General features: G+C 31.5%; 3 protein-coding genes across 4 annotated transcripts; all 3 read left to right on the top strand.

Annotated features, from left to right (window-relative positions):
- The first annotated feature begins 131 nt into the window (after positions 1-131).
- LOC130806670 (probable methyltransferase PMT16) lies at positions 132-8647 on the top strand. The gene is made up of 6 exons (XM_057671831.1): positions 132-946; positions 3815-4025; positions 4523-4820; positions 6538-6930; positions 7011-7088; positions 8235-8647. Exons 1-6 carry the CDS (start codon positions 248-250, stop codon positions 8452-8454), a joined length of 1899 nt encoding a protein of 632 aa, XP_057527814.1. The 5' UTR covers positions 132-247; the 3' UTR covers positions 8455-8647.
- Positions 8648-9302: 655 nt separating this feature from the next.
- LOC130806627 (protein MEN-8-like) lies at positions 9303-10314 on the top strand. Its single transcript, XM_057671778.1, has 2 exons — positions 9303-9647; positions 10074-10314. The coding sequence occupies exons 1-2, from the start codon at positions 9353-9355 to the stop codon at positions 10079-10081; spliced, it is 303 nt and encodes a 100-aa protein (XP_057527761.1). The 5' UTR covers positions 9303-9352; the 3' UTR covers positions 10082-10314.
- Positions 10315-11283: 969 nt separating this feature from the next.
- LOC130806653 (uncharacterized) lies at positions 11284-13895 on the top strand. 2 transcript variants are annotated; one of them, XM_057671812.1, is made up of 3 exons: positions 11284-11457; positions 12078-12643; positions 13177-13895. In XM_057671812.1, exons 2-3 carry the CDS (start codon positions 12164-12166, stop codon positions 13342-13344), a joined length of 648 nt encoding a protein of 215 aa, XP_057527795.1. In that variant the 5' UTR covers positions 11284-11457; positions 12078-12163; the 3' UTR covers positions 13345-13895. The 2 variants fall into 2 exon arrangements, with proteins under 2 accessions (XP_057527795.1, XP_057527796.1); XM_057671813.1 differs by having other exon boundaries at positions 11284-12643.
- The last annotated feature ends 483 nt before the right edge of the window (positions 13896-14378 follow it).

Raw genomic sequence — 14378 nt, forward strand, 5'->3', positions numbered from 1 at the left:
AATTGAATTTTATGTTCATTTAATTCGTATTTCATTGTAAATACAATTTTAACAAAAAATTTAATTAAATTAAATTACAAAATGGAATAAATTAATTTCAGATGATAATTAAAACAACCTTTACTCTCAACTTTAAGTCTACTTATTTACTTGAGTAGTTGATCTTCTGCCTTATTTTCCCCACCAAACATACATTCCCCATTATTAGAAAGTGAGAAAATCATAAAGAATTACACAAAATATTCACATGAGGGGGTTAGTTCGATTAGACTCATCTCATAAACCACATCCATTTTGGAAGAAAATCAACCACATTTACACATTAACCCTAATCACCTTCTTATGTTCTTGCTCTTATCTTCTAGGTGTATGGCACGGCGGCGGAGGCGGAGCTACCACCTCCGCCGCAATCATCACATGTAGTACAAAAAACTCCTCAAACCCGAGTTTGGCCTCGGGTTTGAACTCGGGTTCTATAGACTTCTCCCCCCATCATGTTTCCAAAGAGGCTACATCAATGTCATCGGGTCAAGGCCCGTCGGGTCCTACTTACCCGGTTTGTAATATGACTTTTAGTGAGCACACCCCATGTCAAGATCCAGTAAGATCATTAAAATTAGACCGGACCCGGATGATGCATTTAGAGCGGCATTGCCCGAAGAAAACAGATCTTGTAAAGTGTCGGATTCCAGCTCCATACGGGTATAAAAGACCTTTTAAGTGGCCCGTTAGTAGAGACTATGCTTGGTATAATAATGTTCCTCATAAACAGTTAGCGGTTAAGAAATCGGGTCAGAATTGGATCCAGTTTGAAGGAGATCGGTTTAAGTTTCCGGGTGGTGGTACTATGTTCAGGTTTGGGGCTGATGCTTATATTAATGAGATTGCTAAGTTGATCAATCTTGATGATGGGTCTATTAGAACTGCCATTGATACTGGTTGTGGGGTACGTTCTTTAATTACTCTCTTCTTAATTATTCATATTTTTTTATACATAAATTTTAGGAAAAATAGTCAATAATAATTTAATATTAGACTTTTTCACATTTAATACATATTTTAATTTTCTTACTATATTCGGTCACTAAAAAAAATTTAAATTTTTGCGACATTAGATTTAGTGGCATTAAAAAATGCAACTGATTTATATTTTTAGTGTAATAATTGTTGGTTTTTATTTTAAGTTTCACTATAACGTGATTTAATGACACTCTATTTAGCCTTTAGTGACATATGTAATTGTTACTATAGTATATAGTGACATTTATGAGAAATAACACTAAATCCTATGTCAGCTAAAAGTTTTAGTATGATTTTTTATTAGGTTACTAAAAGATCTCACTAAATTCACGATATATACTATTAAAAATTTGAAGCAATGACATTTAAATTAAATGCTGTTAAATACATCCCATTTAAAGCAAATTATGATGTAGTAGGTGTGGGAGGGGAGGGGTACGATTGTGGTGGTTCAGGGGTGAGGCTTTGGTGATTCAGATTACTGAATATGATGGGGCCTAATACATAGCAAAGGTTGGATATAATCTAATATGAAGTTATTAAAAGCGAACAAATAAAATGTCAGGTTATTTTAGATAATTTTTCATAAATTTTAAATAATCTTGGAATTTTTCATAAATTGGACTTATTATATTTTTGTATAAAAATATTATTTTAGTGGTATTGATTTACTAATACCTCTAATGTCTAATGTCTAATCGTGTTACAGTCATTGTTGTAACTATTGATTAGTATTTTTAATTATATATGAATAAAGATATTATATTAAGGATTTAAATTTTGGTTATGATTTAACGAAAAAGAATGTGGGCAACTATTAAAAACTAGAATTTGTGTCAATTTTTTTTGCTATATTTATATTAAAAAAAATCTTACATAGAGTTCACATTATAACTACCTAATCAAGGAGTATTGAAATTCCAAATGGGGTGCTAAAAGTTTGATTATTCATATGAAATCAAATAAAATTCAATCTTATTTTCAATTTAAAAACAATGAGTAGGTAGTTAATTATCTTAATTGCATCCAACCTTCACAAATCGCAATCAAATATAAGTATAAAATATGATAATTCACACACATAATAATCCAAAAGCAAAGTTAGTGTCATGTGGCATGTGTCATAGTCCATCTAATGTATTAGACTTTTGTATACTGTCACGTTCTTGAAATGTGTACAAATACAATATTCATATATTTCAGTTTCAAGTTTTAACTACTTCTCTAATTGTAGTATTTGTTGTTTTCTAAGTCTATCATGTATAGTATCTGTATGTATATACTTGCCCAATCTTTGTTTTATACATGTTGCCCATAAATTGATGTACATTGATGTTAAAGATTTGTGTAATGAATTAGATCAGGGCGAAGTATGAAGCAAAATTATTGTGGACAAAATTACTCGTATCTTGTGATATAGAAAATGGAGATTTGAGTTTCGAGCTTATTTATGTTGGCAGCTATAAATTTAAAAAATTAAATAATAGAACAAGATGTGACGAGATCAGAAGGCCGCAAAGCCCAGGCTCCCGATAGCCTCTCTTGTTATTTCGCCACTAAATTAGACATTGATTGAATCGAGTCCAAACAAAAATAGACCAAATCAACTCAAACTTTGAGCCCAACCGATCACGTTGATAAAGGATTCGGGCCTTGACGGCTCAAATCCATTTGGCTTGTATTATTACGAGTGTTTGTTAAAGAAAAGACAAGTTGTCCAAATCAAGGGTTTGCAATATGGTAAAAGAGACATTGTTAGCACTTTAAAACTTTTGTGTGGTCTATGATCTATGTGTAATGGTAATTAGTGTGTCTACCCCAAGCCAATTAAAGTGCTCCTTAAAGAATAAAAGTATCCCTAAACTATTATTACAAAGAGATTTACCATAATTTGGTGTGACAACCCATTTGTCTTTATTGTCCTTAGTGTGGCTTTATTAAGTTTTGCCACACAGAAAAAAGGACGGTGGAAAATAAGGCCAAAACTTTGGGGATGATCAATTTACACTCTTTAAATTTAATGTGTGCTTCAATTTATTGACCTCACTATATTTTGTTGAATACATTTAATAAAAAGTAAAAGAGACCCTTGATTTTTGGGATGCTAGTCAAGAAAGTCCTACATTTAGATTTGTGTAATGAGTGGGTTATCCTTTATTAAACAGGCTTTAAATGGGTTATAAATTTGTTAAGATAGATTGATAAAAGTTTTTGACTTTTCGTACAATGTAGTTAGTTAGGATTTGAATTCGTGAATTATCGTTTATAATTAGACTTGTATAATGAGCCAAATAAAGATTGGTATGAGTCTTATCCAAACAAAAACAAGACAGTTAGATCGGATTATAAAAATAAAAATTAGATTCAAACATATTGAATCCATTCTAGTTTTACCCTAATGAATGGACGGATTAGGGCATCCAATGTTGTCATTTAATCAAGCTACCTTGTATTTTATCTCGTCTATGAATTTTAAAAGATTTACTAATTAATACTCCCTCCTATTCAGCTGAACTGTTCCATTTGACTTTTCACACTTGCCGAGGCAATATTTTAACTCTTAATATCTCAAATTATGCTTAATTAAAAATTATAAAAAGTTGATATTAATAATCCTTGTATTGAGACGAATCAAACAAGATCCCATATGACTATGTTTTAACTTATAGATTAAGAGTAAAATACAAATTAAGAGTGATAAGTGAATAGTGCCAAAAAAAAATGGGACAATTCAGCTGAATAGGAGGTAGTAATATTGTTCAAATTTTTGTTGTCTTTAATTTTCTATAAATAGGTAGCAAGTTGGGGGGCCTACTTGTTGTCAAGGAACATATTGCCATTGTCATTTGCACCAAGAGACACCCATGAAGCTCAAGTTCAATTTGCCCTAGAACGAGGAGTTCCCGCTTTGATTGGAATTATGTCTTCAAAGAGACTTCCTTATCCATCTAGAGCTTTCGATATGGCTCATTGTGCTCGTTGCCTTATTCCATGGGACAATTATGGTAAATTTTATATATCTATCTTAACATTAATTATTGGAAGAAAAATTGGTCTAATTTTGATCAACTAAAACAAATTTTATGTGATTAGTTATTCGAGATTATTCTATACATCTTGAGAACTTTCAAATATTTTAAGTATGTGGTCATTTTTGGGTTTTTATTCTTATGTTCAATTATTTTGTGATTCTGAGTCATTTTAAGTGAATTTAATTTTAACACGGTTGAAAATCTTTAAATTCATTCTTTTTAAAAAATTTTTGACATAGTTATGTCTACGTCAAATATGTGTTAATATTGACGGATCTTCTTTACGGACCAAACGAGGCCGCCCCCTTGAGTTACTTTTTATAAAATCTTATATGCCCCTATTAAGTTAACCACCTTACAAAAATTGCTTAAGATCTGCCATTGCATGGTGGTAACGATTATAATATTTAGTAAGAACTTTTTTGTCCTGTACTTGTTACCTAACATGTTTTGGTATAATTTTTTTGTAGATGGATTATACTTGATAGAGGTTGATAGAATACTCCGACCCGGTGGAATTTGGGTATTATCCGGCCCACCAATTAATTGGAAGAAGAACTGGAAAGGGTGGGATAGGAGCAAAGAAGATTTGAATGCAGAACAAACTAGAATTGAGACTTTAGCCCATAAACTTTGCTGGAAGAAAGTCACAGAAAAGGATGATATTGCTATTTGGCAAAAACCATTCAATCATCTCAAATGCCAACGCACACAAGAACATAACCCGAACCCGCCTTTATGCTCTGCCCAAGACCCGGATGATGCATGGTAAGACTTTTATTTTTGATTTTTTGGTTGGTAGATTAATAAAATAAAATTTGGTAAAGTTTTTTCCAACTAGTTAAAAATTTGACTTGTAGGTCAAAATAAAAGGCAAATATTATAATATAAGTATATTTTTCATTGATTTTTGACTTTTCGACTTATTTTTTCTTTAAACAAAACCATAACAATAATTTTCATCCAATATTTTCATAACAATTAGTTATTTTAGCAAATCATTCAATACTTCCTATTAGAGTATGAAGTATAACATATCATGGGGTTTCAACCATTGGCTCTGATACCATGTTAAGAAACCAACTCAATCAAAATTTTAAGCTGATGATTTATGTCTCAGAATATCTTATATACTCTAACACTTTTATTTAATCAAACTGACCAATAAATACAATTAACAATCATATGCAAAGTCAAGTTGAGAGACCTTTGGTCGCGCTCTTCTTTATGGGTATGAATTGTAGTCGTTTTTTCTTTTCCATATCTTGCTCATAATCTTTCTATTAACGTGATACTCTGAATATGATAATAAACAATCATATGCCAAGTAGTAGCTTGAACGTTACGGACGATACATTCTTTTAAGGTATGTAATGTACTACAAGTAAAAAGTAAAATTCCAAATAGAATATAGAATCTCCTACAAGTAGTACCAAATAAACATGGACAAAACTCTGTACAAAAAAGTAAGATGAATAATGTTAACTGTCAAGCCATGCTGCAAAACAAAAAAAGATAGATCTACCAAGTCCAAATACATGTGTGGTTGGTACAAAATTCAAATCATTCTCTTAAGAAAAACTTTGTACGATACTCGTAACTTTGAATTTCCTAATTAAAATTATAATATGTTACTTTTACTAGCAAATTATAACATATTACTTTCAGTAGTAAATTCAAGCGAACATGAAAGTAATTAGTATTTTTTACTACTTTCTCCGGTCCTCTATGCTTATTATATTTTGACTTTTTACGCAATTCAATGCGTTATTTTGATCATTTATATATTGAATTATACACGTCTAAAAATTATAAAAAATTAATATTATGAAAGTATACCGATTCAAATAAGATCCCACTTGACCATATTTTTTTCTTAAACATTAGCTGCAATATATAAAATAAGCTTGAACGATGAATAGTGTCAATAATAAAAATGTAGCGAGTATTTCAGAATAGAGAAAGTATTATAGAATAGGTTTAATGTTATGAATTTATTAATCAAGAGAAGAGTATATATAATGTACAAATTAAAACTAAATAGAAATATTTTACAGCAAAATATTTTACAAGATAATAGCCTAACTTGGAGAAGTTAACTAAGGAAAAGATAAACATAATATAATTTCCATAATTGACTACATTTGACAATCAGAGTAATGTATGAAGAGATGTTGGAAGTATTCCTTATTATTGATGAATATAGTTGTCAATTAACAGAAGGTAGCTCATTATACTCCACGATATGCGGCAGTGATGAAGTGAGTAATATCAATATGATATTATTCCTTAATAAGTATATCATGATCATTGTTGAAACAGGACCGCATCACCTTATCATGATTGTATTGTTATTTGTTAAGATTTTTGAGTTTACCGAAATTCAACTGTATTGACAGTAAAATCTGTTTTGCAACCATGACCATAATCGTATTTTTATATTATGGTTGAATCTAACAAAAATTATTGAGTTACAAATCTCTAGGTACAAAAATTTAAAGACATGTCTGACTCCTTTACCGGAAGTCTCAGAGAATGAAGAAGTTGCAGGAGGACAATTAGCAAAATGGCCAAAAAGATTGAACACGATTCCACCCAGAATTAGGTCTGGATCAGTAAAAGGAGTCGTCCCGGAAAATTTCCGAGACGACGTAAAATTATGGAAGAAAAGAGTTTTGTATTATAAGAAGGTGAATAATGAGCTGAAACAGAAGGGAAGGTATAGGAATGTTCTAGATATGAATGCAAAATTAGGTGGTTTTGCTGCAGCTTTGGTGGATGATCCTGTTTGGGTTATGAATGTTGTTCCTATTGAAGCTAAGGTTGACACTCTTGGTGTTATATTTGAAAGAGGGTTAATTGGAACTTACCAAAGTTGGTAAGTAATTTTATCAATTTTTGCTAGATGAGGAATCTTTATACTTAAATAATATTGAGATAATGAAATGTTTTTTGTAGGTGTGAAGCAATGTCTACGTATCCACGAACGTATGATTTTATTCATGCTGATTCGATTTTTACACTATATAAAGACAGGTATAATCTAAAAACTATTTAATGATCCTTACATTGTACCCACCCTCCAGCCCAATAGGACCTAAAATCATTGTCCCTGAAATCGATTTTCTTAAACGCTTAGTGTTAGAGTATATAAAATATCTAGTGCTTTAATCATCAGTTTAAGTTTTTAGTTGAGTTGATTCCTTGACATGAGAAGTTAGCGTGACAAGAGGTCATAGGTTTGAATTTCAATTGCACCTCAATTAATGTCGAATATCCAACGGTCTAGGGGTGTTCAATGGGTCGGGCCCCATTTTGAGCCCTTATCCGGCCCGTTTTTAGAAGGGCTTTGTAAGGGTCGGGTCAAAAATGGGTCGGGCCGAAAACAGGCTCTACTATAATTAAATGAAGCGACCTATAAAAGGGCTCAATAAGGGTCAAAAACGGGCTTTTGTAAATAACATAATTAATATATAATTTAAATATTATAAATAACAATGTCAATGGATATTATTTATATTTTTTCAATATAATTGTTATAAATGATAATTTAATTGTTATAAATTGATAAATGGGGATTAAAATAATTTTTAGTAATTAAATTGGGCGGAATTAGACCGGGTCGGACTTTCAAAGCCCGACCCATTTAAAGCCTAGAGTATGTTTGAAGGGCCGTTATCCAACTTGCCCCATATTTTCTTAAGTTCGGCTCGGTCCTTATCCATTCCATTGAACATCCCTAGGAGGGTCTGTGTTGTATCCACTTTTCTAACCCAAAGAGTTCTTGTGTGAAGGGGCGTGTTAGAGTATATAATATATCCTAATGCCTCAATTATCAGCTTAAACTTTTATTGACTTGGTTCCTTGAGATTTATTTAGTGAAATACTTTTTTTCGAAGTTTAGTTTTGAAATTATTTATAACAATACACTTATTTATTTCAAATTTTCAGCCTTACTAAACCTAGCCGACCCAAACTGACCCTGACCCACTCCCTACCTCATTGAACAAGTCTAATTGCATTGTAATCTTGTCGTCTTTCACGTCTACACTCTCAAATCAAGTGTCGAAAAAGTAATTTTTAATCGTCAAATAATATTTTTCATTTCAAATTTCTAGATCCGTCATTGCATTATTTCATTTTCTTTACGATTCCACACATAAACTTTGGAACATAATGCAGGTGTGAGATAGAAGACATATTGCTAGAAATGGACAGGATATTAAGGCCAGAAGGGAGTGTAATATTTAGAGATGATGTTGATGTTTTGGTGCAAATTAAGAAAATAACTGATGCATTACAATGGAATAGCCGTATAGTAAACCATGAAGATGGGCCCCTTCAAAGGGAGAAACTTCTCTTTGCAACCAAGTCTTATTGGACTGCCCCCAAGCCCAATTAATTAAAATATATAGTCCTTAATTAGTTTAATAGTTAGTATTATTTTATCATAAAATTTTCTTATTTATATAGTATTTAATTTGTAGTTTTTATATAGGTATTTGTAATGCCATGATTGGTATTCAATGTTGATGAGTTTAATATTGTCTCATGATAAACTATTGTGAGATTTTGGTGATTATTTATCTATTTATTCTAGAGGTTTAGAATAATATTATTATTGTCATAAAGGATATAATGTTGATAATAGTAATTAAACTCTTAAAACTCACCATTGTGCTAAATTAAGGAAGAATTTAAGAAAAAAAATCATCTCATGTTCTTTAAGATGAAAATAATTTCCAAACCGAAAATTTTTGTTTGATATGATTTTAATGTCATATCAAATCGAATCATGTGCAACCCTAAAGTCAAGTGATGTTGCATAGATTCACCGACTTGTCAAACGCCTAAAATCAACAATAGAATAAAGATAAGAATACAGATTAATTTCACAGCCAAAAAATGAACAACGTGCTCAGTATATTGGCACACATAACAATAACGAATCTTTAACAACCAATATATTAATCAAACATAATCCATATGTTAATGTTAATTAAGTACTAAATTCAAATGTTGAACATTTCACATGCCAATAATTTTGAACTTGGATTAGAAAGTAAGTTCATTGTACATTTGAACTAACATAATATTTGCATTGATCCAAAACAACCACTCTTTAATCTAATGCAAGTTTGATGACTTACTTACTAAATAAATCATGCAAAATATCACATTCTAACTACTTGAACCCATTAATTCCCTCATTATAAATTCAATCTTTACACCTTCATTACAAATATAAAATCACAAACAAATATATATCAAATAAAAATCAAAAGAAGAAAAAATCAAAAATGGCAAGAATCAACATGAAATCAACCTCATTTGCTAAGGTTTTTTGGGTTGTTCTAGTAATTGCACTAGGAATGCAAATCAAGGGCTCCATGGCTCAAGCTCAAAGCACTTGTGCTAACCAGCTCGGTAGCCTAAACGTGTGTGCACCCTTTGTTCTCCCCGGCACACAAAACTCGGCTCCAAGTGCCGAGTGCTGTGGGGCCCTTCAAGCTGTTGAACATGGCTGCCTTTGCAATACCTTTAGGGTGGCTAGCGAACTTCCTTCTGCTTGCAAACTCCCTGCCCTTAGCTGTGGTAATACACTTCTTTCTAAAATATATAAGTAAATATTTTTAATCTTATTATCGTTATCATGATTTTTGTTACGAACAATTTTCTATTAGAGTATATATAATATATTTGGGGGTCTCAACCATTAGCTTAAGGTTTTTGTTGAATTTGTTTCTTGGTATAGTATCAATAGCCAGCATGCCAAAAATCAAAAAATGTATAATTATTATTTTTTTGATGGGAGGAAGATATAATATTATTAGTATATTACTAATGTCTATTTAATATTTTTAAAAAATTATTTATGGAATACAAATATATGTGTTATTCAAAAATGTTCATTTTAAATGACATATAAAAATGTTTACCTTAATTTTCAGTTTACTCATTAATTTTTAATTATTTGATTTTATTTAATTTTTTTACTTATACAATTGAATTTTGGTGCAGGTGTTTGAGATGAAGAAGAACTGAACAAGAAATAAAATTTCAAGCTGTGTTATATTTCATGTTTCTATTTTCATGTCCTTTTTGAAATGGGCTTTACTATGAAAATTGGGTATGTTTCCAAAGAATTGTGTGGGAGAGAAAGTGAGTAACAAAAAAGCACAACATAATAAATGTGCCTTACTTAAATAAAAATATGTAATCCCACTTTTCGGATAATTAATACATAAATATTCTTGTCTTATTGCTTTAGTTTTATGTTTGGTTTTTATATTTGTCGTAATAAATATCATATTTTAACCAATATATCATTAATCCTACATAAAATAAATACTTTTCCTATCCTGGATATCAAAAATTACTGAATTTGATGTATAATGAAGTATATATGTTAATTATAACTCTAATTCTTAAATGAGACGGTCTTACGGTGAGATCATTTCTATTGGGCTATCCCAATATACACTTTCTACCTTAAAGTGATCGCTTTTAATTTTAAGTGATCGCTTTTAATTTTAAAATAATAATTTTTTATAGTTTTAGAGTGATTAGTTATAACTTATAATCTTAAAACGATTACTTTCTATCGATTACTTACGATTTTAAAGTAATCAATTAAAGAAATTAGCTAATTATATAGGCTCGTCTCATAGTAAGACGGTCTCATACAAAACGAATTATAATTATAATTTATAATTTGACACGAATTTTTTAATAAGATAGTCTCATCATACAAATATTTTTATTTGGCTAAATATGCATATACAATTTTTAAATGATTACTTATGAAGCGAAAAATTACTAAGCTAACGTTCGTGGACGCAAATGTTCAGGCACCACCGAAACTTGTAAATTGTATTGTTCTTTAAGAAATTGTAGAAATGATGTTGAATGTATTAAGTAAAAATGTCATGGTCCCTTCTATTTTTATTTCTTTTGTTTAATTATTAAGATCAATTTCATGACCGGTTAAATAGCTAGTCTCTTTTGTGAGACGTATTTTAAGTTCAAATCATTAAAGATTAATGTCTACTTATCGTATTTTTAATGCCTACTTATATTATCTTTAAAGCTTACTTATCATAGCTTTAATACCTACTTTCAACATCTTAAATATTTACTTAAATTATTCTTAATGCCTACTCTTAAAGCGATCGTCTCTCGTAATAATTTTTTAATTAAAAAGTTACAATTTACAAATAGTCAAATAGATGGGCAATTTCAAGCCCACCTATAGAACACCACACTTCATGATCCCTTCCTTTGTAGTCATCTTTCCAGAGTTTCCTGTTCGTATTTTATTGGCGTGTGTAGAGTGAGAGCTACAGAGACAAACATTGCCTGGATTCCTTGAATTTGTTTGAATTTCATCCTGAATTTTCTATAAGTAAGACCCTTTTCTGAAAATTTCCAATCATTTCTATTTGTCACTTAGTTCTAATCGTAATTAAAGTTGCTTTTTTTTTCTTTTTCCTGTTTGCTATACCTTTATTTATATTTTGAGTTAATAATTGTTTGTTCAAATATCGAACAATGAAGTATAGTTGTAGTTTTTGGTAATCATATAAGATTGATTCTTGTCAAATTTCTGAACTTATGTAGGGTGGAATTCCTGTTTTAAATGGGAAAAAACTGGAAAAGAAAATTACCCAATTTAGATTTAGGGTTATAATGTTCGTATCCCTATTCGGAATTAGGGTTTCAAATTGAAAAAATTTAATGTGGTTTGTTCAAACAATGTGTTTCTAGTTAGGTTTCATGGAAATTAGGAGTAGATTATGTTGCTGATTCTTCATGGATTAGTATGATTGTTAACCAAAAGTGTAGTTAGGGTAAATTTTTAGTTCAAACCTTGTGTTGCTTGGAATTGGCATGTAAAGTTGTAAATTTGTAGTTGAAATAAAGGGAATCTAGAATTTTCTTATATTTTTCACTGTTTATTAGTAAGCATGATTGTTCATTTGTTAGTGATCGATAATACTTGTTGCTACTTTGATCCGTATGTAGACTAAAATTGTGAGTTCTGCATAAGCTTTTTCAAGAGGAAATAGTTCTCCGAATCGAATTTTGTTGGCATTGATACTTTTTAAACCATGGAGAAAAATCAAAAACCGCACCCGATTTTTTGCTTCAAACTTCCATGGGAAACTAACATCCAAACTCACAAGAATAACTTCAGTAAAAGTCTTTGTGACTTCGATACGCCGTGGCTCTTCAAGTCTTTACATACCCTAGGAACCCTTTCTTTTAACTTCTTGAATTCAATAACAAATCCCAATCAAGATTCTCCATTTAAAAAATTCCAACTCAATTATGGCGGTGTTTCGAAGAAAAATAAGACGATGCAACCATTGAAACGGAGCTTAAGCCCAGATGAACAAGTAGAAGCAGAGCAACGAGCTTTAGCCATGGCACTGGCTAGTGGGAAAGAAGCAACCGTTGTTGAATTTTATTCTCCTAAATGCGCACTTTGCAATTCGCTTCTTGCATTTGTAACGGAAGTTGAAAATCGCAACGCTGATTGGCTCAACATTGTCATGGCCGATGCTGAGAACGAGAAATGGATGCCTGAGGTACCATCACCTTCTTCCTTATCGAGTAGTCTATTTTAGGCTTTAGCTTGTTATTCCAAGGAAGTTCAAGCTACTATTTTTTTCAAATTTCATGTTGTTTGTGGTAAATGTTGTGCAGCGTTGTTTTTGATAATCATTTTTGTCGGGTGATCAGACTAAAATATAAGTATATAAGTATATAACTAGTTTTCGTGATGTCCGTTAGGACAGTTACTCTATGTCTAAATCACTGAAACATAATTTGCTAGTTAGCTTGCCTTTTGAATTCGCCGATTCGCTCAAAATGGTTCACAAATAGCCTAAAATCGTCCATAATTTGCTTTTTTCGATTTGCGAATCATGTGACACTGGTCTGAATAAAGTCTCGTCTAATAGGCAATCGCATCTGATCTTCTGTTGCGGTTATTTGTAAAGATTTGCATTTTGTAGTATTATTTATAACATGATCGTTTAATATTAACTTTGCAAGAATCCAATCTCCATACTTCTGAATCGGTTTCCCTTAATCTTGGTTTCCCTTTTTGTTGGTGCAGCTTCTTCATTATGACATAAAATATGTCCCCTGCTTTGTGATTTTGGACAAATCTGGCAAGGCACTCGCTAAGACGGGTGTTCCCAACAGTCGGCTGCATGTAGTTGCAGGTGTTTCACATCTTCTAAAATTGAAACGTCCTAAATGGGCATCGAATAACAAAACATAATATGCTCGAATGCTGTAAACTGGATACCATAGTGAGCATCCGGTTCGGTTGTGGAAGATGTTGAGCATCCTTAGTTCTAAAATGTGCGAGGCGCGATGGGTTGTCTTCCAACACAGGATGCTCGTTGCACTAAAAAGACAAGTATCTAAAGAGGTGGCACGTAATGTTAAACTCTTAGAAGTTTAAAGTTTTTTTTGCGGAGTTTGTTGCAGAATATGAATGTGTATCGTTCTACTTTAGTTGGGGATGATGTCGAGAAACCTTAGCATTTAAATGCGCAAGGCACGATGGTATGCTTCAGAGGCTCAAAGCATCTGATTTGCACCTTGGGCGCCTCTGCTGCACCTCATGGGACGACTCACCTTGTATCGGCTTCTTTAAGGCGCTAGCGTCTCATGGCATGCCTTTTAGTTGTGTATTTTTCTTTTGGACAGAAGTATGTAAATTTTCTTTCAAAATTAGTTGTTTGATGATCATATAACCTTCATTATTATGTTGTGAATTGGGTAAAGTCATTAGTAACAGCGAAGAAACCTGACCTTAGACTTAAAGATTCTTATTTTGGGAACTTAAAATTTTTTGAATTTTTTTTTTCAGATTTCTTTTTCGAAAGAAGTTTATTTTATTCAATCTTTCATGTTCGGTTTAGGTCAGGTCGCTCATGGCCTTTAAATCTAATTTGGTTCATGGGTTTGAGTTGTTTTGAGTTGGGGTTTTGCTGATTTTTCAGGATCCTAAGAATTCAATTTGTACACTCAGTTTTGGACTCTATTTTGGGTCAACCCGTTTTCTATTGTATTTCATCTAAACTTGAGTTTGGATCACAAAATTATGCACAGTAGCACATAGTATTCTCAATTCAATGCACACAATTATGCACATAGTATTCTCAAATAATCCTTGTTTGCCACAATTTTACACTTCATATAGTTGATTTCATATTGTTTGGTTGAAGATTTTGCGTTGTTTTTACATTGAAATCACTTTTGCCTAGTTGGATTTGTCAATTTTAGGTCATTATGGGGTTTTGTGGA

Source organism: Amaranthus tricolor, chromosome 2 (assembly GCF_026212465.1).
Source record: "Amaranthus tricolor cultivar Red isolate AtriRed21 chromosome 2, ASM2621246v1, whole genome shotgun sequence".
Taxonomy (NCBI): domain Eukaryota; kingdom Viridiplantae; phylum Streptophyta; class Magnoliopsida; order Caryophyllales; family Amaranthaceae; genus Amaranthus; species Amaranthus tricolor.

Coding starts and splice junctions, on each gene's coding strand:
- LOC130806670 (XM_057671831.1), top strand. CDS start 248: ATGAGGGGGTTAGTTCGATTAGACTCATCTCATAAACCACATCCATTT. Junction 4,026..4,522: donor TATTCCATGGGACAATTATG/GTAAATTTTATA, acceptor ATTTTTTTGTAG/ATGGATTATACTTGATAGAG. Junction 6,931..7,010: donor ATTGGAACTTACCAAAGTTG/GTAAGTAATTTT, acceptor TGTTTTTTGTAG/GTGTGAAGCAATGTCTACGT.
- LOC130806653 (XM_057671813.1), top strand. CDS start 12,164: ATGGAGAAAAATCAAAAACCGCACCCGATTTTTTGCTTCAAACTTCCA. Junction 12,644..13,176: donor ACGAGAAATGGATGCCTGAG/GTACCATCACCT, acceptor TTGTTGGTGCAG/CTTCTTCATTATGACATAAA.
- LOC130806627 (XM_057671778.1), top strand. CDS start 9,353: ATGGCAAGAATCAACATGAAATCAACCTCATTTGCTAAGGTTTTTTGG.